The sequence below is a fragment of the Sylvia atricapilla genome, chromosome W (genome assembly GCF_009819655.1).
Source record: "Sylvia atricapilla isolate bSylAtr1 chromosome W, bSylAtr1.pri, whole genome shotgun sequence".
Classification (NCBI taxonomy): Eukaryota; Metazoa; Chordata; class Aves; order Passeriformes; family Sylviidae; genus Sylvia; species Sylvia atricapilla.
The window spans coordinates 15787340-15812047 of record NC_089173.1 but is presented as its reverse complement, the minus strand read 5'-3'; the positions used below and the strand labels follow the sequence as shown (position 1 = coordinate 15812047).

Genomic DNA, 24708 nt, shown 5'->3' with positions numbered 1-24708 from the left:
AAAAGAAGCTAGCCATAATTGGGACCCCTTAGAACATTTGCCTCCTCCTACAGTTTATCCCGAAGTAATCCTCCAACCTCACCTGAAAATCATACCTTCCCAAACTGTAATCCCTGTTCCTTCCCCAGCTTACCCCCCTCCAATTTATAACCCCTCTTACCCTCTGCCATTCCCTAACACTGGTCTAACCTCCTCTCCTTCACCATCCACAATCCCTGCACCCCCTCACAGCTGGGAGTTAGGTCTGGCACCTAACAGTGCATCCTGTCAGGCAATAAAAAACCCAGAAAGTTACCCTTACAGTAACACCAGGTCAAAAACCAAACTCTTTCCCCTAAGGGAGGTCCCATTGGGTGGGGCAGTTGGAGGAATAGGGTTTGTCAATACACCTTTAACAGCGTCAGAAGTCAGAAGTTTTAAGAAAGAGCTGGGGAATCTAGTTGAAAACCCAGTGAGAATTGCCAACCAGATTGACCAGTTTTTGGGCCCAAATATTTATACATGGGGAGAACTAAACTCCATCTTAAATATACTATTCAATCCAGATGAGGTTCGGCTGGTTAGGGCAGCAGGAATGCGCATCTGGGAGAGAGAAAACCGAATGGGCCCCCCCGGTGACCAGAAGTTGCCAATAGCTGACCCAGGGTGGGACCCAAACAGAGGAGAAGGGAGGAGAAATATGGAAGATTATAGAAACCTAATGATAAGAGGTATTAAAGAATCAGTTCCTCGGAGTAGCAACACCAAATTAGCTTTTAACAGGACCCTAAGAGAAAGATGAAACCCCAGCAGCCTGGCTGAGCAGGCTCAGACGGAATTTCCAGCAATATTCTAATTTGGATCCAGATAGCCCAGAGGGACAGATATTATTAAAGTTACAGTTTGTCACAAAATCCTGGCCAGATATCAAAAGAAAACTTGAAAAGATGGAGGACTGGCAAGACCGAGAAATAAATGAATTATTAAGGGAAGCCCTAAGAGTATACCTTAGGAGAGAAGAAGAAAAAACAAAGGCAAAAACCAGGATTATGGTAGCCGTGGCCAGGGAAAGTGTAAAGGATCTCAGAAAGGATACTAAGAGTGAAAGAAACACAAAATCTTTACCAGGAAAGGTAAGAGAAAGGAACCCACCACCTTGGGATACTCTTCAGAGACCAGGAGAGACCCGAGCCTGTTTTTATTGTGGAGAAATAGGACACTTTAAGAAACATTGCAAAAAAATGTCATTTGATGAGACTGTCATGAGGGAACAAGAGGCATTAGAAAAATTACTGAGGAAGGAGGTCAAGGAGGATTGGGGGTGTCATGGGCTCTATGCATTAGGGGACCCCATAAAACATCAAGAAGGGCCCATAGTAAATTTTGAAGTAGGTCCCCAACATGAAGAGTTTGAGTTTTTAGTGAATACTGGTGCAGATAAATCATGTATTAACCGACTTCCAGTTAAAATTGCGATTAGAAGAAAGACATGTGAAGTCCTAGGAGCAGAAGGGGAGCCTTTCAAGGCTTCAGTTATAAAAAATGTAGAAATTAAAGAAAATTCCAAAAGATGTGTCACTAATTCGATATATCTACCCAAAGTAGACAGTAACCTGCTGGGAAAAGACCTGCAAGTTCAGTTAGGAGTAAGGATTCTTCCTAGAAAAGGAAGAATGGTGCGACAAATCATGAGGCTGACTGTTAGAGACTTAGGGGAAGTCAAGCCAGAAGTCTGGGCCAAGGAGGGAAAATATGGATATTTAGATATCCCACCTATAGAAATAAAAATGCAAGAAAATACGCCTCCTATAAGGGTCAGGCAATATCCTATTTCTCTGGAAGGGAAAAAAGGACTAACCCCAATTATAACCCATCTACTCACAGAAGGAATATTAGAACCTTGTATGTCACCCCACAACACCCCTATTCTGGCTGTAAAAAAGGCAGAAATTAAGTTTAGATTAGTGCAAGACCTAAGAGAAGTAAACAAAAAGACAATTACCAGGCACCCGGTGGTACAAAACCCCTACACACTCCTGAGCAGGATCCCTAGAGAACATTCCTGGTTTACTGTAGTAGATCTAAAAGATGCTTTTTGGGCCTGTCCTTTGGCAGAAGGAAGCCGAGATTGGTTTGCTTTCGAATGGGAGTGCCCTGAAAGTAAGAGAAAGCAGCAACTGAGATGGACTCGTCTTCCTCAAGGGTTCACTGAAAGCCCAAACCTTTTCGGGCAAGCCCTAGAAGAGTTACTAAGGCAGTTTATCCCTAAAAATAATGTACAAATCCTGCAGCATGTAGATGACCTCCTAATATCGGGGAGAGAGAAAAATGAAGTGAAAAAAACCAGTATTAATCTCCTAAATTTTCTAGGGGAAAAAGGCCTCAAAGTGTCAAAGAACAGATTGCAGTTTATAGAATCGTGGGTCACCTGCTTCAGACACCTCATTGGGGAAGGGTGTAAGAAATTAAGCCCTGAGAGAATCTCAGGTATACTCTCAATCCCAGCTCCAACCACAAAAAGAGATATAAGAAAATCATTAGGACTATTTGGTTATTGCAAGCTATGGATAGAAAAATATTCCCAAGGTGTTAAATTTCTCTATGAGAAGTTAGTCCAACCTGAACCTGTAAAATGGACAGATAAGGATGAAGAACAATTGAAAGACCTAAAGACAAAATTGTCTTCAGCCCCTGTCCTAAGTCTCCCAGACCTTAAGAAAATGCTTGACCTATTCATTAACTCTGAAGGGGGAATAGCTTATGGAGTGTTAACCCAAGAATGGGGAGGACACAAAAAGCCTGTCGCATATCTTTCCAAACTTTTGGATCCAGTTGCAAGAGGGTGGCCGGCCTGCCTCCAGGCTGTAGCAGCCACAGCTGTTCTTGTAGAGGAAGCACAAAAACTGACACTGCAGGGAAAAATCATTGCACACACACCCCATGATCTCAGGACAGTGTTGAGCCAAAGGGCTCAACAATGGCTGACTGACTCTAGAATTTTAAAATATGAAGTGATTTTAACCGGCACCAGTGATTTGGAGCTAACTACATCAAAAAGTCTAAATCCTGCCCAGTTCCTCTCAGGGGAACCCACACCAAACTTAGAGCACAATTGCCTGGAAATCATAGATTTACAAACAAAAGTAAGGGAAGATCTTGAAGATACACCTCTACCATGTGGGAGAGTGCTATTTATTGATGGATCATCTAGGATGACAGAGGGAAAGAGAATATCAGGCTATGCAATAGTGGAAGGTACAGAAAGGGACAATTTAAAAGTTATAGAAAAAGAAAAACTGCCCCCCCATTGGTCTGCCCAGTGTTGTGAAGTCTATGCCCTCAAGAGGGGATTAGATTTGTTAGAACAAGACCAAGGTACAATCTACACAGACTCAAGATATGCATTTGGAATAGTACACACATTTGGAAAGATCTGGGAAGAAAGAGGCTATCTAAATTCAAAGGGGAAAAATCTGATACATAAAGAATTAATTAAATTGGTATTAGAATCTCTTATGAAGCCCCAAGAAATAGCAATTGTACATGTCAAGAGACATCAAAAAAAGGACACATTTGAAGGAAAGGGCAACCAAGTAGCTGATCAAGCAGCCAAACTAGCAGCTCAAAGGCTGAGAGAACCAATAAAAATTCTTACTTTAAATGATGTACCAGCTAACAAAGTTAATGAACCCATATATGATGAAAATGAATTAAAAGAAATAAAAAAGTTAGGTTTACACCAAGGGAAGCGGGGGGAATGGTTGACCCCAGATGGAAGAAAATTCCTAAATAAAGCAATAGCTCGAAAAATGCTGGCAGAAATTCACAACTTAACTCACTGGGGCACCCAAGGGTTGTGTGATCATTTCCTGAGAGAACACCTATGTGTTAGAATCTATAACCTGGCCAAAGCAGTTACTGAAGGATGCCTAATTTGTCAAAAAGTATATCAAAAAGTAATGAAAAAGCCCACACCAGGAGGAAGACAAATAGCATTAAGACCCTTTCAAAGCATACAAACAAACTTCACAGAAATGCCTCCAGTACAGGGACATAAGCATCTTTTGGTTATAGTTAATCACTTAACGCATTGGGTGGAAGCCTTCCCTACAAAAAGGGAAACAGCACAAGTAGTAATAAAGATACTACTAGAACACATCATCCCCCGATATAGACTGATAAATAACATCATTTCAGACAGAGGCCCCCACTTTGTAGCACAAGTCCTGCATGATATTCTTAAAGCCTTAGAAATGAAATGGCAGTTACATACACCCTGGCATTCTCAAAGCTCAAGAAGAATTGAGAGAATAAATAAAACCTTCAAAAATGTATTAACTAAATTAATAACAAAAACTGGAATGAATTGGCTAAAATGTTTGCCCCTAGCACTCTTGAAAATCTGAGTTCGACCAAGGTCAGACATAGGGGCTTCACCATACACAACTATCCCGAATAAAAAAAACCATTGCCACTTCCCAGTGACTCTGATACCCCAGCAAAGACTCCCTCCAAATAGACCACCATTAGAGACCCAGACACACTTAAAATAACCTTCAAAAGACAACCAAAGCCCAATTAGAAACAAACAAACAAAAAAAAACCAACAAAAAACCCGTTGTTCAAAATCTTTCCAAGTTGTTATCAAAAGCTGTCATTTAAAAATGTTCTCTGTAAGTTGTTCTAAAATATCATGAAGTGTTAAACTGCTTTAAAAAAAGTTGTGATAATATCATTACAGATCTCTCATAGGGCACACCACAGAAGGGCTAATCAAAAACTGAAAAAGAAGTGAGAATACACTGAAAGGAACTCCATAAGGCCAGCTAAATACCTTCCCCAACCCAAGAGGCAAGACCAGGTGAGATCGAGACAATGGTTCATAATGGACTCTTGGGAGAACTACACACCATCCCATCTATGACGGGGAGAACCTGCAGTCCCTTATAAGAGTTCACACTCATGTAAATCCCACGTGTTTTGATATAAAGCAGTATTAGATTGCATGAAATGCTGCAACATTTAAGCAGCGCCTAACTGGAAAGTGCCCTATAAGAGAATAGTTTTACTTTAGTTAGAACCTCAAACTAAAAAAGAAAAAAACTAAATAAAAGATATTCCCATGAATCAAAAACTGCCAATTGATGCGGGCAAAGGCCCGATCAAAGAAATAGAGGGGGGACTGAAATGAATGAAATGTAAGAAATTCCCTTTTTTGACACAGTCTGTCATTTGTTAAGAAAGTTATGCTGTTTAAAATGTTATGCCAGTTGTAACCTGTCTGTTAAGAAAGTTATGCTGTTTGTACCAAAATTTGTACCCTCAAAACCTTATTCCAAGTTGTATACCCCCCCTAAAACCCCGGGTTCCCTTCCCCTTCCGTCGGGCTAGGCTGTCCCCATTCCCCACCAGCTCCTCGAGCTGCCGGCCCCGCCTAATAGGAAAATCCAAGGACTTCCATGGTGCACCGCTCCAAACTGAAGTGCAGTTGCCGGCAAACGGACCCAAAAGCCGGGACCCAGCACAAAATCCAGATAAAAGGGAGACACTACAACACCGAGAAGACCCTCAGCTACCTAAGGACTGAATTCTGCTTCTGCCGCCTCGCCATAACCACAAAGAGATTGGGAAGAAGTGACGCCCCTAGACCACACGAGCCGAGTTGAGTTCCTGGGGATTCCTGCGAGGCCGGAACTCCCGACTCTGCTGCGGTGAGAGCAGCAGATTTGCCTGACACCTGATCCTCAGCGGCGACAGGAGCGAGAGCGGCGACAGGAGCAGCGACGGCGCAGGCGACCCCTCGAGTTCCCCCTTGAAAGAGCTGACTAATAAAGGCCTTTCAAAGGAGCAGGTCTCCTGGCCCGTTTATAACAAAAGTGATGTGTAGAAGTTTATGATCATGATCTCACTGCAGGCAAGAGCTCCTCGGCTGCACTGTTCAACCCAAAATCCCACTCCTTCCTTTTGTGAATGGAGATTAAAAATTAAAAACACAAGGTAAGCACATAAAAGGAACAAAGAGAAGAGGAGGCAATACAAGAAAAAACCCAATTTGCCACTGACGAGGAAATGACTGCAATTATTTCTGAGTTAAACGCCAGAGTGACTCATCTCTGAGAGGCCAAGTGGCCCCAAGGGTCAGCCCCTGCTGCCAGAGCCATGCAGTGCTCTGAGAGCAGGAAATGGCATTTATTGCCCAGTCATCCAAAAGGGCAAACAGCCACTGCTGGACACAGTGATTCCCAGTGGGACTGGGATATTCCAAGCACAGCTTTGACCTTTTTTGCCCACTGCTGGTTTTTCATTCCCAGCCTTTCTTTGCCCAACACCAGCCTCATTCCAACCCCTCACCCACCTGATCACTAACAGCGATTTGGCCACTCCTGAGCTAAACCCTGGGCAGAGCAGTCAGACCTCACCTCCTGCCCCTGAGTCCTTCTGCACCACAACAAGCAGGATTTTACCCCCACACTTCATGTGGGTGATGTGAAGAACCACCTGGCTCCAGAGCCACTTTCTCCTTTTCATGGAAACTTGCGGAATTTTGGCAGCCCAGGAGCAAACATGTAGCAGAAATGTTCCTGGAATTCAACATGACTTTAACAAATTCTTTGGCTTTGAATGGGGCATGAGAGGTAAGCAGGAAACTGCAGTAAACACCACCAAACATAATGTTTAACTTCAGCTGATGTTACTGGAAAAAGCAAAGGCCTGGTTCTTTCTCTTTTTAGCTGCTTTCCTGACTTGGATGGGACTGAGCTAATTAAACACTGCCTCTGAGGTCAATTATGCCTTCAAAAGGAATGAAAAATCAATTTGCTGAAACACCAGAAGTTAAACGTCTTTGAAGCTGGTTTATCTGCACGTGTGATTACACTTTTAGCAAAACCAAAAAAGCAACTTCTGGTGGTGTCATAGCAAAAAAGTTTTGATAGTCAAAATAAAAAAATAAAAATTCTAGTGGCTGGCATTTTAGTAACTCTTCCTGTGAATTTCAATTGTAAATATATTAATATTTCCCCTACAAACTGCATTACATTTCTGAAATTAATTAGAATTACAGTAAAAAAGTGGATTAATTACAGCATGAGTAATTCAATCTATGAACATAATCTCTCCAACATAATCAAGATGGATCAGTCGTAATTTTCAGGACCCAAGATACACATATAGTTATTTTTAGACTTCTAAATGCTGCCAATGGTGACAATATAAGCAAACAAATTTCAAGTTTAATTTGCATTAGAATTGTCTTCCCAAATTGTGACATACAAATCATCTGGCTTTCCATGGGTTTGCACTGACAAAACCCATATAAACACTACTCAATGTATCTAAATCAATTAAAATATCACCCATATGGACCAGCAGAGCACTGGCACTTGCCAGCCAGGATTTAGATCTCACAGAGATCATTTTATGTTCCTTGGGCATCAGCAATCCATAATTTCAATGTCAGCTTTATAAAATCTCAACTTGTCACTTGCCCAGCTCTGAGCTTTGAGCAGACTTGAGCCTGAATGGGAGCAGTGGGACTAAAAGACAAGATGAAAACCAGAAGGGTTGTGTTATGAAATCTGTCACATTAATTAGATGGCACCAGTTGAAGTCAATTCAATATTTTCAAATTTATAATTATGAACCACATGTTAAGGAACAAGAAGGGTGTTCAGAAGCTGTGCTGCTGTTCCTGTCACACTCTAGTGTCCCTGGGATCCCTCACACAGATCTTTGAGCTGCAAAGCTCTCTGTGATTTTGGTTCAGTTTTTAAATACCTCTGGGGCTACAATGAAAATTATAATTGATCTCTTCAGTACATTTACTACAAATGATAGAAAACATAAAATATCATGTACTGAATATAAAGGAAAACCACATGTTCCAGAGAGAAAATGTGTGAATGTTGTTAGAAAGCTGTATTTGAGGAATCATTGAGGGCCAAAGTTGGAGAATTTCCTTTATTATAGTGTTAGTTATTAATAATTTCAACTCAGCTGCTTTTCTATGTCTGTTTTCAAGGGTTCTAAGTCTTTTTAAAGGTAATATGATACATATACATAAAAAATGAAAAAAGATATTAATTAAAAGTGGCTTGGTTTAAAACAAGCTTAGCTATAACAAAATGCACTGCAGATACACAGAAAATAATTGTAAGCATGATGAAAGTATTTTGAAATAAGAATCTTACATTTTCTGTTGTTCCTGTGATTACATGTAGTCCATCATATGTTGATTTGATATACATTCCCTGGAAAAAAAAGAGCAAAAAGGGTAATTAATATTTGTAGGAAACAAATACAGGACATTTGCATGATAATTAAAATAATAGGTTTGCTCTAAGGACCATAACATTTGAACAGACTGGAAGGAACTGTGGTCAATTAACATTTGCAAATCTAAGTTTAACAAATCTATATCAAGACCACTATAAATAGCAGAGTTTTCTCACTTAATGATTTCTTTTATTCTAAAGTTGGTAAACAGAGTTCAACACTGAGCATCAGCATAAAAACTTGTGCCTATTCAGTATTTGAAATATTTAACATGACCTCTTTTTATTACAAGTGACATAAAAGAAGGATTGAAATCAAAAGCATGAGCAGGAATAGTTTTTAAACTTTAATGCCCCGTTTTCAAAGAGTTCCTGATTCAGTAAAAACAAAGCCAGAGCCTAACTCAGAAAAAACAGGAGCCAGTGTTCATATTGCTAATTTATGGGGGGAAATGAGCTTAGTGAACTAACTGGAGCTCGGTAATTAGTCCATCAAGAATTCTGCTTCAAGGAGACTGACAAGATCGAGAGAGACAGCCAGAGCAGGGATCTGTGGAGCTGAACACACTCAGAGCCCCAGATGTCAGGGAGGATCGGTGGTTCGTGTGCTTCCCTCTCAGGAGCCAGGTCAGAGCTTCCCATCTCTTCATACAGCACACATCACATTTTGAAATCTAATTAATCGAATTGGTACATTGTGCTGCTGATTTATTATTCTTTCAATAGTTCTTCATCACCTTGTGCTGTCGGCCCCAAAATTTAGAGCCCCCAGCAATAACCAAGAACATTTTGTTCATAGAAAGCAATTTCCAGATTCCTGAATGCTAATGGAGATCTTCAGGCGAGGTGGGGCACACAAACACCACCTCCCAACCCCTCGAGAAAAACCCAAAACTTAAAAGTTCTATGAGGTTAAGGAGATATTGCTCTCCACAAGTACCTAAACTGGAAGGTTAAGAAGGGATGGAGCCAAACTCTTCCTGACAGTGGGAGGAGGAAAAGCAGGAGACAAGTTGGAACTCTGGAAAGGAATTATTTTTCAGTTTTACCATCAGGAAAATAAAACACTGGAACAGGCTGGCAAAGCTGTGGAATCTCTGACTTGGAGATGATCAAATTGTGACTAGAAGAAGCCCTGAGTAACTTCCTCTAGCTGGGTCTGTTTGGATTCTTCATGAGAAAGTGTAACTTCTACCTTAATGTAAACTAATTGCATTTCAGCAAGTTTTAAATTTATTGAAATCTTAAAAATAAAGATTGTCCAAATGTGATTGCTGGCTGGTTGCTTAACTGTGTTGCATAGGAAACTCTGCTTTAGATTTTACTCCCCATCTCACTTGTTCTCTTAAATTATTTTGCTTTATAAACTACTTCATTTGTAAAAAACAAAGATCCAAATTCAATCTTGTCAAGGTTGGCAAGAAATCTTGAAATCAGCTTCATAAAATGGGATTAGTTGGAAGAAAGAAGCTACTGGTGAACCTTTCAGAATTTCCTTCTTTAGAGCTGTTTAATTTTATCAGTGTTTGCTGTTCTGTTGTCTCTGTGGTCCCTTCAGCAGCAAAAGAGACAAAGTTCTCTGCCAACTCAAAGACACAAACAGGAGCACTGGATGCTGGGAAACTGAAGGCTCCCATGGACAGTGGGATGGTGAATCTCCATTAAAAATCTGGAGCAGAAATTTTGCCCATCTAGTGTGAGTTATGCTGAATTTCCAAGGTGAACTTTCCACGAGAACATTACATAACATTCCTGCTCTTTTAGCACTTGGTGAACTTCAGGAACACATTTCCAGCCACACTTTTATATCAAATTTAATATCACAGTCCTAACATCCTACTTGCTTTGGCGAGATTCATTCCCTGCTCAAAAAACCCAACAGATTAAAATATTTAAGGTCACAAGAGGACAGAGTGATAAACTTTTCACTAAATTTTACCACTTATTTCTTCCTAAAGTTCTTAGACTCTTGCTAATCTCTGTGTATCTTTGGAAAAAATCAAATTATAATTTTATCTTTTAACAAATGCCATCAGAGAGACATAAAACCTGACTAATAACACAGAATTACCCTACATTTTGCTATCTGCTCTTTCATCCTAGTTATTAAAATTTAAGAATATATAAAAAAAGAAACAATTTTAGTGAATGACTCATAGCCTTCAAATTATCCTACACAGAGCTTTCATCCTTGTTTTCCCAAAAGAAAAATAATGAGCTTCTTTCTTGTTGACCATTACAGGAGCAGAGCATCCCCTTGACATATCTCTTACCTGAAAAGCTGGAAAGATTATTCTATGTAAAAAAATATAAAAGTTCTTATATTAATTTTTTACTTCATGTGGTTCAGCTTAGGCAGTGATATCCAGAGAATTGTTTGGTCACCTCAATTCGAGTGACCAGGTAGATGCACAGATTTGGCCAATGTGGCAGAGACCCTTCTCGAGTGGCACCTATATCTGACGTGCAGAGTGAGTTCTGCTCTGCAGGGTCCTCCTACCTCTTTCCTTCTAGTTTCCACTGCTTCCCTCTCCACCCAGCTCTCTGTCCACCTTCCTCCTGCTCTGCAAACTCAGGAATGTCCATTCCTGTCCTACCAGGTCTTTTCTACTGTGTCCTTCCCTATCACAACCTACTCTGCTCTGTCCATCCCAGTGACTCAGTTCCAAATCTTCCTTCTGTTCCTATACTGGTCTGTTTCCTGCCCTTAGAAGCAAAATACCACTGGAGTGGAGTCCTTTTTCAAAATTATTAATCTCTTTTTTTTCTTTTTTTCAAGAGTGGGGTTTTAGTCTCTCTGGTTTATTCTTGAATGTCAACAATGATCTCAGAGAAAAGAGTAACAAGCTGTACCCATTATCTCAAGATAAGACAAGAGTCAAGGATTCTCAGCCTGTGAAGATGGCTCAGACTGGCCAACATTTAGAAATAAATAGTTGCTCTTTAATAACTGATGTGTCAGAAATAAACCATGAAGAATGACACTGAGCTATGTTAGAGAACAAGGAAATGTTTCTCAGCCATCAAATCAAGAAACCCGGCTGTTTCTGAGTAACTCTGCCACTGTCCCCTAGAGACAAAGTGAATTAAAGGTTTTTAATTAAAATCTGACCTTTGAAAACATATGGGAAGGCATCAGCCATTTAAAATCCCATTTTGAAGAGACTTTTCCCCAGAAAACAGCATATCCAGTTGTCAGGGGGATTTCCTTGAAAATTTTCTTGCAGAATTATCTGGTTAATTAATCAGGATATAATAACAGCAGTGTGGTTTTAAGTGTCAACAATTATTCCAGCACAGGGAAGCAGTGACAGCAAAGATGCAGATTTGTAAAGCCACAAATGACCAGGGAATTCTTGCACCCCTTGATCTTTTGCACCATTAAAAATGGTTCTTTAATCTTATTTCAACTGTCAAAGTTACATAGATGCATTTAAACAAATGCTATGCTAGTGCTTTGAGAAGGTGATGGAGTTTTTTGTTTAAATTTCATACCATTAAAAAGTCCCTCTCAAAAAAAAAATTTGTGCCTTATATGTTGCAGTCATTTTCCAAATTTCAACACCTCTACTTTTCTTCCTGCAAGACAACTACCACTTCTCAAAATACTGAAGACAGTAACTTCTTTTATTCTTCTGTATAAGCAGATTTGATTTTGTTTTGGTTTTTAGGCTATAAGAGCCTTTATATGTCAAGCATGATGGAATTTTGTCAAGTTTCTGTAAGCCTTTAAAAATAATTCTAAATAATTAGATTAACACCCTGACAGTTTTAGGCCAGGCATATTCCCACAAAAAAGATGCCTTCACATTCTACCTTTTCTTCTCTTCCTTGCAATTCCTTTCTTGCGAAAATGGGAAAGATTGGCTTCCATCACCTTAAATTACAAATGCCACAAAAAAAGAAGCACTATTTGAAAAGGTGCTGGACACTGGATAGATGATAATAATCCTTCACAAAGGAGGTTCTGTTTATCTGACACCTTGGCTGTTTGTTCAGCTTTTTTGTTTTTTCAACATTACACAGCTGGTTTCATAAAATTTTTTATGCCCACAATCTTTGCTTTCCTTAAATTCTTAGAATGAAACAGGAAAAGTTCCCTCTGTAGAAAAATTAAGAAGGCTCTGGATATTAGCAGTGTACATCTTAATTAAAGTGTGTCAGATTACACTGTTTCTATCAGCAGGGAGAATGTCAGACAACAGAGAGAAAAAGAATAAAAAAGTAAAAGGAAGAGGGATAAAAGACCTCCTTTATTCCAGAAGGAAAGAAGAAAACATTCCACAGACATCAGAAGATACAAACTCAAACAATAAAACCCCAACTGCCTCCCCATTTAGAATCTCCTGCTTAAGAGGAATCATTAATCCCCTCAAATAAGATTAAAGCTGCATGCTACACCAAAGTATCTCTGGATAGATGACCTGGACATCAAGTTCAGAAGATTAAAAAAAAAGTTTCATCTGAAATAATACTGGCTGTAATAATCTCTCACTATGGACAATCCCAAATCATCCAAGAGCAGGAGTGGGGGAAAAGCCCCAAATCTCAAAAACCATTCTATGATCCCATCCTATTGCTTTATATCCAACATCTCCAATAAAATTCTGCCTGTTTATGTGACAGCAAAACTGCCCCAAAGCTGATTCTGGGCACAGAAGGAGGTAAATTATAGCAAGGTTCTCCCAGCCTTTTATCAACCTTTATCCCCAAGGATTTAGCAGCAAGCTCAGGAGCTGCCAACAGCAGCCCAAACTCCTGGCTCAAGGGCTTATTGTGGATCCATCAAGCCAAAAAATTTAAAGTGGGGATGCAATTTTCTTAAATCACAAAGTTATTTTATTTGATTTCCTAAATATATATGTGTGCATGTTCGGCCAGAGCTAATGGTGATTCTCACAATTTAATACTTTTTTAGTGCAGGAATTAATTTGAAGTTTGTCAAATTGATTGTTTGAAACAAAGCTTTGCCTTACAGACATCTTGTTTGTGCTGATTATGCTGTGCACTTGAGATATTAATGGTATTACCATACCCAGTACTACAGTTCAGAAGAAAAAGTGCTTTACAATCATTAAAGTTACTTCAAAATGAAATAGAAAATACGTGGAGGGTGTTCCAGTATTTGCCACTGAAAAATCAGAGAATAGGGAAAAGGAGGAACCATTTTGACCAGTGAAGCTGAGGAAGGAATGGAAAAAGAGAGGAAAAAGCCCAATATATTTCTGGAGGCCAACAAATGCCTGCAGAGATCAGGATGCAGAGTCCCCAGGACTTGGAACAGAACCCAAACCGAGTGCTCCCAATGCAAATTCCTTTGTCCAGCAAACTGCCAGGAAACCACAGCACAGAGAGTGTCCTGGGAAGGCTGGAGATAAGGCCACATTTTAATAAAGCTGTGTAGAGGAATGGTTGTCTAAGAAGGGTCATATAAACACTCTGCAGCAGGATAACTTCAAGACACGTAACCAACCCTTATGTTTATAGCAGCCTTATCTTTACTGCAGCCCTCTTCCTTAAGGCAGAGGCCTGGTGTCTCTGGGCTCCCAGGGAGGTAACCTCTGGCTACTGTCAAAGGTGTAGCAGAAGCCATGGGAATGCAGAGCTGGGTGTTACTTTCTCACCCCTTCACTGACCAATGCTATGCTTGCTTTTAGTTTTATGCATGAGCTTATTAGGTGTGCTATATATTCTGTAAATGCTTCTAATAAACTGAGTTTTGCCGTTAAACCGTATCGGTTCGTGACAGTTCTCCCGCGACCGCGGCATAATGGTGACCTCGACAAGATTAAAGTGAAAGGACCACGGCCGGTCGGCAGATGGGGAACGGGTTTCTTTGCAGCAGAAACGGCGGAAAGCAATAGGGTGCCGCGCCCCGGATGACCTCAGCAGAGGGTCCGGCCGTTAACGTGCTGCCGAAGACCTTGGAGGGGCTGCAACAGCACTGACGAAAAAGGATGGAGAGGCTGAAATGAATAAAATGTAAGAGATTCCCATTTTCTTACACAGTCTGCCATTTGTTAAAAAGTTGTACTGTTTCAAATATTATGCCAGTTGTAAACCGGTCTGTTAAGCTGTTTGTACCAAAGTTTGTACCCTCAAAAATCTCATTCCAAGTTGTATACCCCCTCTAAAACCCCGGGGTCCCCCCCCCTTCCGTCGGGCTAGGCTGTCGCCGTTCCCTGCCGGCTCCTCGAGCTGCCGGCCCCGCCTAATAGGAAAATCCAAGGACTTCCATGGTGCACCGCTCCAAAACCGAAGTACAGTTGCCGGCAAGCGGACCCAAAAGCCGCGACCCAGCACCAAATCCAGGTAAAAAGGGAGGCACTACAACACCGAGAAGACCCTCAGCTACCTAAAGACTGAATTCTGCTTCTGCCGCCTCGCCACGACCACAAAGGGACTGGGAAGAAGTGACACCCCTAGACCACACGAGCCCAGTTGGGTTGCCGGGAATTCCCGCGAGATCGGAGCCTCCCGACTCTGCTGCGGCGAGAGCAGAAGGTCCGACTGACACCTGATCCTCAGCGGCGACAGGAGCGAAGGCGGCGACAGGAGCAGCGGCGGCGCAGGCGACCCCTCGAGTTCCCCCTTTAAAGAGCTGACTAATAAAGGCTTTTCAAAGGAGCAGGTCTCCTGACCCGTTTTTTAACAATTTGGGGGCTCGCCGGGATCTAAGCCACGCCCAGAAGAGGACCAGGACGGGAAGGCGCAGCCCGACCTCGGACCTCCTGGACAGCTGGACATCCCGGACCAGAGGACGTCGCTCGCCAGCCTCGCGGGACGCCACTGAGGGAGCATCGGTAAGAATAACCGGTGGCGGGAGTGGAGACGAGCGGATGTGGAGTGAATGAGTGGGGGCCGGCAGCTCGGACCCCCCAAGCGAGTTTGGACTGCTGAGTACCCCCGCGAGGGGGCCGGCCGGGAAAAGCAGGAAGCGAGTGAACTGAGAGTGACTGAGGCGTCTCCAGGGGCATAGGCGCCCCCCTCTGGACGTGCGGAGGAATTTAGAGAGTAAGTGGCACGTCAAAGAAGTAAGTGAGGCACGCACCACACTGGCTGAGGCTATAGCCCGGGGTGTCACAGGAGACTAGCGCTGGCTGGGGTAGCGGCTGGAACCCTAAGGGCAGGTTGCCCAGGCTACTTTCGGGGCTTGTGAGTTGGCACTGGCTGGGGTAACTACCGGGGTGTAAAGAGAGAAAGGGAGCACTGGCTGAGGCTACGGCCCAGAGCGTCTGAGCACCGGCTGGGGTAGCAAAGATAGGCTGCTTTCGGGGTGCTTTGGAGACTGGCTGGGGTAGCTGTCGGGGTGCTGGGATAAAGAGTACTGGCTGAGGCTACGGCCCAGAGCGTCTGAGCACCGGCTGGGGTAGCAAAGATAGGCTGCTTTCGGGGTGCTTTGGAGACTGGCTGGGGTAGCTGTCGGGGTGCTGGGATAAAGAGTACTGGCTGAGGCTACGGCCCAGAGCGTCTGAGCACCGGCTGGGGTAGCAAAGATAGGCTGCTTTCGGGGTGCTTTGGAGACTGGCTGGGGTAGCTGTCGGGGTGCTGGGATAAAGAGTACTGGCTGAGGCTACGGCCCAGAGCGTCTAAGTACTGGCTGGGGCAGCAAAGATAGGCTGCTTTCGGGGTGCTTTGGAGACTGGCTGGGGTAGCTGTCGGGGTGCTGGAATAAAGAGTACTGGCTGAGGCTACGGCCCAGAGAGTCTGAGTACCAGCTGGGGTAGCAAAGATAGGCTGCTTTCGGGGTGCTTTGGAGACTGGCTGGGGTAGCTGTCGGGGTGCTGGGATAAAAGTCTGCATTGGTCGGGGGTATCTTGGGTACGCTTTCCGGGTTCGAGAGGTAGAACTGGTCGGGGGTGCCCAGGGAAGAGGTACGCTGTCCGGGTGCAGGGGAGTAAAGGAGTGCTGGCTAAGGGGTAGTGGCTGAGGCCCTAAGGGCGGGTCACCAGGCTACCTGTGGGGCATTCCGAGCACTGGCAGGGGTAGTGCCCAAACCCTGAGAGGGTCCCTGGGGCTACTTACGAGTGCTCAAAGAGTGAGTGAGAGTTAAAATTTGGGCTGCACGCCTTTAAACCTGTGTAGGTATAGGGGCACCTTAAAGAAGTTTAATTAAAACAAAGACAAGTAATTTTGCTTTGGGTTGCCCTGAAGTAAAGTTTCTGTCAGAATAAGAACAGCGTAGTTTTTATTTGAGACCCACTGAAAATGGGGGCATACATAAGTAGAGTGGAGCCAGTTGAAGAGAGAGAGAAAAAAATAAAAAATATTCCATCGGACAGTCCACTAGGACAAATGTTAGAACTATGGGAGTTTGATGAAGCCACTAAAAGCTTGGACAGGATCAAGATGATCCATTATTGCATAGAGGCTTGGCCTAAGCTAGATTTACCTGAAAGATGGCCATGGTGTGGAACTAGAGACCCCTGGATGTGTTCACAATTAACTCAATACTTGAAATCTCGAGGAGATTCAAGTACTGAACAAATACTCTATGCTATCTGTTGGCAGAAACAAGTAGTCAAAAATGAAACAGCAAAAATATGTAAGTTACAGCAAGGGAAACAAAAGAATGAAAAGCAGGAGAACCAAGAAGAAGCTAGCCATAATTGGGACCCCTTAGAACATTTGCCTCCTCCTCCAGTTTATCCCGAAGTGCTACAAACTATCCCTACTAATCCTCCAACCTCATTTGAAAATCATATCCCACCTTCTCAAACTGTAATCCCTGTTCTTTCCCCAACTTGCCCCCCTCCAGCTTATAACCCCTCTTACCCTCTGCCGTTTCCTAACACTGGTCTAACCTCCTCTCCTTCACCATCCACAATCCCTGCACCCCCTCACAGCTGGGAGCTAGGTCTGGCAACTAACAATGCGTCCTGCCAGGCAATAAAAACCCCAGAAGGACCTTACAGTAACACCAGGTCAAAAACCAAACTCTTTCCCCTAAGGGAGGTCCCATTGGGTGGGGCAGTTGGAGGAATAGGGTTTGTCAATGCACCTTTAACAGCGTCAGAAGTCAGAAATTTTAAGAAAGAACTGGGGAATCTGGTTGAAAACCCAGTGGGAATTGCCAACCAGATTGACCAGTTTTTAGGCCCAAATATTTATACATGGGGAGAACTAAACTCCATCTTAAATATACTCTTCAATCCGGACGAGTTTCGGTTGGTTAGGGCAGCAGGAATGCGCATCTGGGAGAGAGAAAACCGAATGGGCCCCCCCGGTGACCAGAAGTTGCCAATAGCTGACCCAGGGTGGGACCCAAACAGAGAAGAAGGGAGGAGAAATATGGAGGATTATAGAAACCTAATGATAAAAGGTATTAAAGAATCAGTTCCTCGGAGTAGCAACACCAAATTAGCTTTTGACAGGGCCCAAGAGAAAGATGAAACCCCAGCAGCCTGGCTGAGCAGGCTCAGACGGAATTTCCAGCAATATTCTAATTTGGATCCAGATAGCCCAGAGGGACAGATATTATTAAAGTTACAGTTTGTCACAAAATCCTGGCCAGATATCAGAAGAAAACTTGAAAAGATGGAGGACTGGCAAGACCGAGAAATAAATGAATTATTAAGGGAAGCACTAAGAGTATATCTTAGGAGAGATGAAGAAAGAACAAAAGCAAAAACCAGGATTATGGTAGCCGTGGCCAGGGAGAGTGTAAGGGATCTCAAAGAGGATGCTAGGGGTGAAAGGAACACAAAATCTTTACCAGAAAAAGGAAGAGGAAGGAACCCACCATCTTGGGGTACTCCTCAGAGACCGAGAGAGACCCGAGCCTGTTTTTATTGTGGAGAAATAGGACACTTAAAAAAATATTGCAAAAAATTGTCATTTGATGAGACTGTCGTAGGGGAGCAAGAGGCATTGGAAAAATTATTGAAAGGAGAAGTCAAAGAGGATTAGGGGTGTCATGGGCTCTATGCGTTAGGGGACCCCACGAAACATCAAGAAGGGCCCATAGTAAACTTTGAAGTAGGTCCCCAACATGAAGAGTTTGAATTTTTAGTAGATACTGGTGCCGATAAATCGTGTATTAACCGACTTCCAGTTGGAATTACAATTGGAAGAAAAACCTGTGAAGTCCTAGGAGCAGAAGGGGAGCCTTTCAAAGCCTCAGTTATAGAAAATATAGAAATTAAAGGAAATTCCAAGAGATGTGTCACTAATTTAATATATCTACCCAAAATAGACAGTAACTTGCTGGGAAGGGACCTGCAAGTTCAGTTGGGAGTAGGGATTCTTCCTAGAGAAGGAAAAATGGTAGTACAAATGATGAGGCTGACTATTGGAGACTTGAAAGAAATCAAGCCAGAAGTCTGGGCCGAGGAGGGAAAATATGGATATTTAGATATCCCACCTATAGAAATAAAAATGCAAGAAAATACGCCTCCTATAAGGGTCAGGCAATATCCTATTTCTCTGGAAGGGAAAAAAGGACTAACCCCAATTATAACCCATCTACTCACAGAAGGAATATTAGAACCTTGTATGTCACCCCACAACACCCCTATTCTGGCTGTAAAAAAGGCAGAAAATAAGTTTAGATTAGTGCAAGACCTAAGAGAAGTAAACAAAAAAACAATTACCAGGCACCCGGTGGTACAAAACCCCTACACACTCCTGAGCAGGATCCCTAGAGAACATTCCTGGTTTACTGTAGTAGATCTAAAAGATGCTTTTTGGGCCTGTCCTTTGGCAAAAGGAAGCCGAGATTGGTTTGCTTTCGAATGGGAGTGCCCTGAAAGTAAGAGAAAGCAGCAACTAAGATGGACTCGTCTTCCTCAAGGGTTCACTGAAAGCCCAAACCTTTTCGGGCAAGCCCTAGAAGAGTTACTAAGGCAGTTTATCCCTAAAAATAATGTACAAATCCTGCAGTATGTAGATGACCTCCTAATATCGGGGAGAGAGAAAGATGAAGTGAAAAAAACCAGTATTAATCTCTTAAATTTTCTAAGAGAAAAAGGCCTCAAAGTGTCAAAGAACAAATTACAGTTTGTAGAATCACAAGTCACATACCTCGGACACCTCATTGGGGAAGGGTGTAAAAAATTAAGCCCTGAGAGAATCTCAGGTATACTCTCAATCCCAGCTCCAACCACAAAAAGAGATATAAGGAAATTATTAGGACTATTTGGTTATTGCAAGCTATGGATAGAAAAATATTCCCAAAGTGTTAAATTTCTCTATGAGAAGTTAGTCCAACCTGAACCTGTAAAATGGACTGATAAGGATGAAGAACAATTGAAAGACCTAAAGACAAAATTGTCTTCAGCCCCTGTCCTGAGTCTCCCAGACCTTAAGAAAAAGTTTGACCTATTCATTAACTCTGAAGGGGGAATAGCTTATGGAGTATTAACCCAAGAATGGGGAGGACACAAAAAGCCTGTCGCATATCTTTCCAAACTTTTGGATCCAGTTGCAAGAGGGTGGCCGGCTTGCCTCCAGGCTGTAGCAGCCACAGCTGTTCTTGTAGAGGAAGCACAAAAACTGACACTGCAGGGAAAAATCATTGCACACACACCCCATGATCTCAGGACAGTGTTGAGCCAAAGGGCTCAACAATGGCTGACTGACTCTAGAATTTTAAAATATGAAGTGATTTTAACCGGCACCAGTGATTTGGAGCTAATCACATCAAAAAGTCTAAATCCTGCCCAGTTCCTCTCAGGGGAACCCACACCAAACTTAGAGCACAATTGCCTGGAAATCATAGATTTACAAACAAAAGTAAGGGAAGATCTTGAAGATACACCTCTACCATGTGGGAGGGTGCTATTTATTGATGGATCATCTAGGGTGATAGAGGGAAAGAGAATATCAGGCTATGCAATAGTCGAAGGTACAAAAAGGGACAATTTAAAAGTTATAGAAAAAGAAAAACTGCCCCCCCATTGGTCTGCCCAGTGTTGTGAAGTCTATGCCCTCAAGAGGGGATTAGATTTATTAGAACAAGACCAAGGTACAATCTACACAGACTCGAGATATGCATTTGGAATAGTACACACATTTGGAAAAATCTGAGAAGAAAGAGACTACCTAAATTCAAAGGGGAAAAATCTGATACATAAAGAATTAATTAAATTGGTATTAGAATCTCTTATGAAGCCCCAAGAAATAGCAATTGTACATGTCAAGGGACATCAAAAAAAAGGACACATTTGAAGGAAAGGGCAACCAAGTAGCTGATCAAGCAGCCAAACTAGCAGCTCAAAGGCTGGGAGAACCAATAAAAATTCTTACTTTAAATGATGTACCAGCTAACAAAGTTAGTGAACCAATATATGATGAAAATGAATTAAAAGAAATAAAAAAGTTAGGTTTACACCAAGGGAAGCAGGGGGAATGGCTGACCCCAGATGGAAGAACATTCCTAAATAAAGCAATAGCTCGAAAAATACTGGCAGAAATCCATAGCTTAACCCACTGGGGCACCCAAGGGTTGTGTGATCATTTCCTGAGGGAACACCTATGTGTTGGAATCTATAACCTAGCCAAAGCAGTGACTGAAGGATGCCTAATTTGTCAAAAAGTAAATCAAAAAGTAATGAAAAAGCCCACACCAGGAGGAAGACAAATAGCATTAAGACCCTTTCAAAGTATACAAATAGACTTCACAGAAATGCCTCCAGTACAGGGATATAAGCACCTTTTGGTTATAGTAGATCACTTAACACATTGGATAGAAGCCTTCCCTACAAAAAGGGAAACAGCACAAGTAGTAATAAAAATACTATTAGAACACATCATCCCCCGATATGGACTGGTAAATAACATCGATTCAGACAGAGGCCCCCACTTTGTAGCACAAGTCCTGCATGATGTTGTTAAAGCCTTGGGAATTAAATGGCAGTTGCATACACCCTGGCATCCCCAAAGCTCGGGGAGAGTTGAGAGGATGAATAAAACCCTCAAAAATGTATTGACTAAATTGATAACAGAAACTGGAATGAATTGGCTAAAATGTCTGCCCCTAGCGCTCTTGAGAATCCGAGTTCGGCCAAGGTCAGACATAGGGGCTTCACCATATGAGATGATGTTTGGACTCCCTTTCTTACTAACTCCTTACAGCACTGCAAATTATTTAGAAGGGGAGGCAACCACTCAAGAATATATTCAAACAATTGGAAAGACATTGGCCGATCTTAAGAGAAGAGGGTATCTTCCTCAAACCTCCCCCTTAGATGCGGATGTACACCAAATAAAGCCAGGGGACTGGGTCCTAATTAAATCTTGGAATACCATTCCACTAACTCCCAAATTCGAAGGTCCATTCCAGGTCCTGCTCACAACCCACACTGCAGTGAGAACCCAAGAAAAGGGTTGGACACACATATCCCGAGTAAAAGGACCATTGCCACTTCCCAGTGACTCTGTTACCCCAGCAGAGACTCCCTCTGAATGGACTACCATTAGAGATCCAAACACACTTAAAATAACCTTCAAGAAACGACCAAAGCCCAATTAGATCATAAAATGTTCTCTGTAAGTTGTTGTTCTAAGTTATTATAAAGTGTTAAAAAGGTTGTGATAATAATATCATTACAGATCTCTTATAGGGCACACCACAGAAAGCCTAATCAAAAACTGAACAAGTGGGAGCACACTGAAAGAAACTCCATAAGGCCAGCTAAATAACTTCCCCAACCCAAGAGGCAAGACCAGGTGTGATCGAGATAATGGTTCATACTGGACTCTTGGGAGGACTAATTATAGTCCTATTGATGAGCAAACCCACCGAAGGAGCATGCCCTAAGAATGACTATCCCACTTCCCTAACCCAAGAGGCAAGACCAGGTGAGATCGAGATAATGGTTCATACTGGACTCTTGGGAGGACTAATTATAGTCCCATTAATAAGCAAACATGCCAAAGGAACATGCTCTAGGGGCTACCATCTCATCTATGATGAAGAGAATCTGCAGTCCCTTATAAGAGTTCACACTCATGTGAGTCCCACGTGTTTTAATATAACCCAAGTATCTACTTGCCAAAAAAATGAAAAACAATATTGGATGGTAAAAATTGCTGCAACGTTTATGCAGCACCTAACTAGAGAGTGCCCTATAAGAGAATTGTTTTACCAAAAAAATTTAGACAATCCAAAGGGAGTTGCAAATTTAATAAAAGAAAAGCCACTGAATGAAATTGATGAGCCCCTTAATAAAAACTTACCAATTGACTTATTTATTGTAATAAGCATCCTTGCCAGCTCCCTACTCCTTCCCTGCATATTCCCCTGTTTAATTCGAACTGCAACCATTCAAGCAAGCCCCAAACCTACTAAAATAAGACTAGAACCCCAAACTGAAGAACTGAATAAAGCCAAAAGAATATATAACCAATACCAGAAATTAAAAAAGATATACTCCCATGAATCAAAAAAAACTGTCAATTGATGCGGGCAAAGGCCCGATCAAAGAAATAGAGGGGGGACTGAAATGAATAAAATGTAAGAGATTCCCATTTTCTTACACAGTCTGCCATTTGTTAAAAAGTTGTACTGTTTCAAATATTATGCCAGTTGTAAACCGGTCTGTTAAGCTGTTTGTACCAAAGTTTGTACCCTCAAAAATCTCATTCCAAGTTGTATACCCCCTCTAAAACCCCGGGTTCCCTTCCCCTTCCGTCGGGCTAGGCTGTCGCCGTTCCCCGCCGGCTCCTCGAGCTGCCGGCCCCGCCTAATAGGAAAATCCAAGGACTTCCATGGTGCACCGCTCCAAAACCGAAGTACAGTTGCCGGCAAGCGGACCCAAAAGCCGCGACCCAGCACCAAATCCAGGTAAAAAGGGAGGCACTACAACACCGAGAAGACCCTCAGCTACCTAAAGACTGAATTCTGCTTCTGCCGCCTCGCCACGACCACAAAGGGACTGGGAAGAAGTGACACCCCTAGACCACACGAGCCCAGTTGGGTTGCCGGGAATTCCCGCGAGATCGGAGCCTCCCGACTCTGCTGCGGCGAGAGCAGAAGGTCCGACTGACACCTGATCCTCAGCGGCGACAGGAGCGAAGGCGGCGACAGGAGCAGCGGCGGCGCAGGCGACCCCTCGAGTTCCCCCTTTAAAGAGCTGACTAATAAAGGCTTTTCAAAGGAGCAGGTCTCCTGACCCGTTTTTAACAGAGGCAAGCAGCATATGAATTATTTACTTGCTTTTTAGAAAAGCGTCAAATTAAAAACATAAATCTGCATAAAAAGCTCCCAGGGCTGCTAACCTACAGAGATGCTCAGGGGTTCTTTCTGAATCCCCATACGATCCATGAACTGAGCAGTGCGGGTTCGGTGATAAGTTACGAGCAGCCCAGCGCGTCCAGCCGGAGGATAAGAACAGCAGGGAGCTGGGAGCCTGGAGGCGGGACCGCCCCGTTTGAAAAGTGGAGCCGCGGGAGTTTGCATTGAGTGGAGAACACGGCTGCGGGAAGCTGAACTTCAAACAAAAAAACAGAAGGGAAAACATATGAGTAAAAAGTTTCAGACAGCTACCTAGCTCATCTCAAATATTCTCTCTAAGAGAGATGAAACAATTAAAGACAATGACTGCCCTGTGGGTTAATAAAACAAAAACAAAAACAAAACAAAACAAAAAATCAGCTAGACCATCACTCATGTTTAGTGAGACAGAGTGGAGAAAATAGGAGAAATACTGTAGGACTATATCATTTGGAGGCGGAAAGGACAAAAAAACGGCTCGGGAGTTCGGTGTGGTTTGGGAAAAAAATTTAATTACCTGGAGACTTTCTCGGCCGAAAACAAAGGCTGCCGAGACTGCTAAAATCACCATTCAGGCTTTTAACAGGACAAGGAATAACGCAAAAAGATGCAAAAGTCCTCCAAACTGCGAACTTTTTCAGTGTTGGTAGCCCCTGTCCCGAGAAAGGCACAATGCCTGCCGCATTTTGCCAGACAATAGACCACATGGCTTCAGGAGCGGAAGTTCTCTCGCCAGCTCTGAGAACGAACTGACCGATCAATGAAGTGGCACAGCCACCAGACCCTGAGGGCGTGGTGAAACACGAGAGGTCAGGCAGAGCTCAGAGCGACAAGGGGGGCTGGCAGTGGGGACGACACAGGAGGCGCAGTGCGAGCCGGTGGCGAGCGAGGCAGCGGCGCGACCCCCTTCCCTCTCCAGCGGCGGAACGCAGCGGGGGGAGGCGGCGGCTGCAGCTCCCGCAGCGGCGGCAGTGAGAGAGGCGGCGGCGACCTCCTCGAGCACAGCACAGCCCAGCCCAGCACCGCAACAGAAAAGCGGGGGAGAGCGGCAGCAGCGAGAGAGGTGACAGCGGATGATGTCGCCCCCCACCCCCCCATGATCAGCGGAGAACAGAATTCCAGCTCTTCAGTTTCAGCTTCAGCACAAGAGTTGAGCCCCCACTCCTCATGCAGGAGAAGGAGAAATGCAAATACCACTAAATGCTTGCAATGCAGGTGCCATAATCACAAGCAAAGTACACA

The 24708-nt window shown here is 43.1% G+C and overlaps 1 protein-coding gene across 1 annotated transcript in view; it reads right to left on the bottom strand.

Annotated features, from left to right (window-relative positions):
• LOC136373455 (connector enhancer of kinase suppressor of ras 2-like) overlaps positions 1-24708 on the bottom strand; it is a 329371-nt gene that overhangs the window by 104607 nt on the left and 200056 nt on the right. The window contains 1 exon segment of the mRNA XM_066338352.1: positions 8169-8228. Coding sequence (XP_066194449.1) covers positions 8169-8228 — 60 coding nt within the window.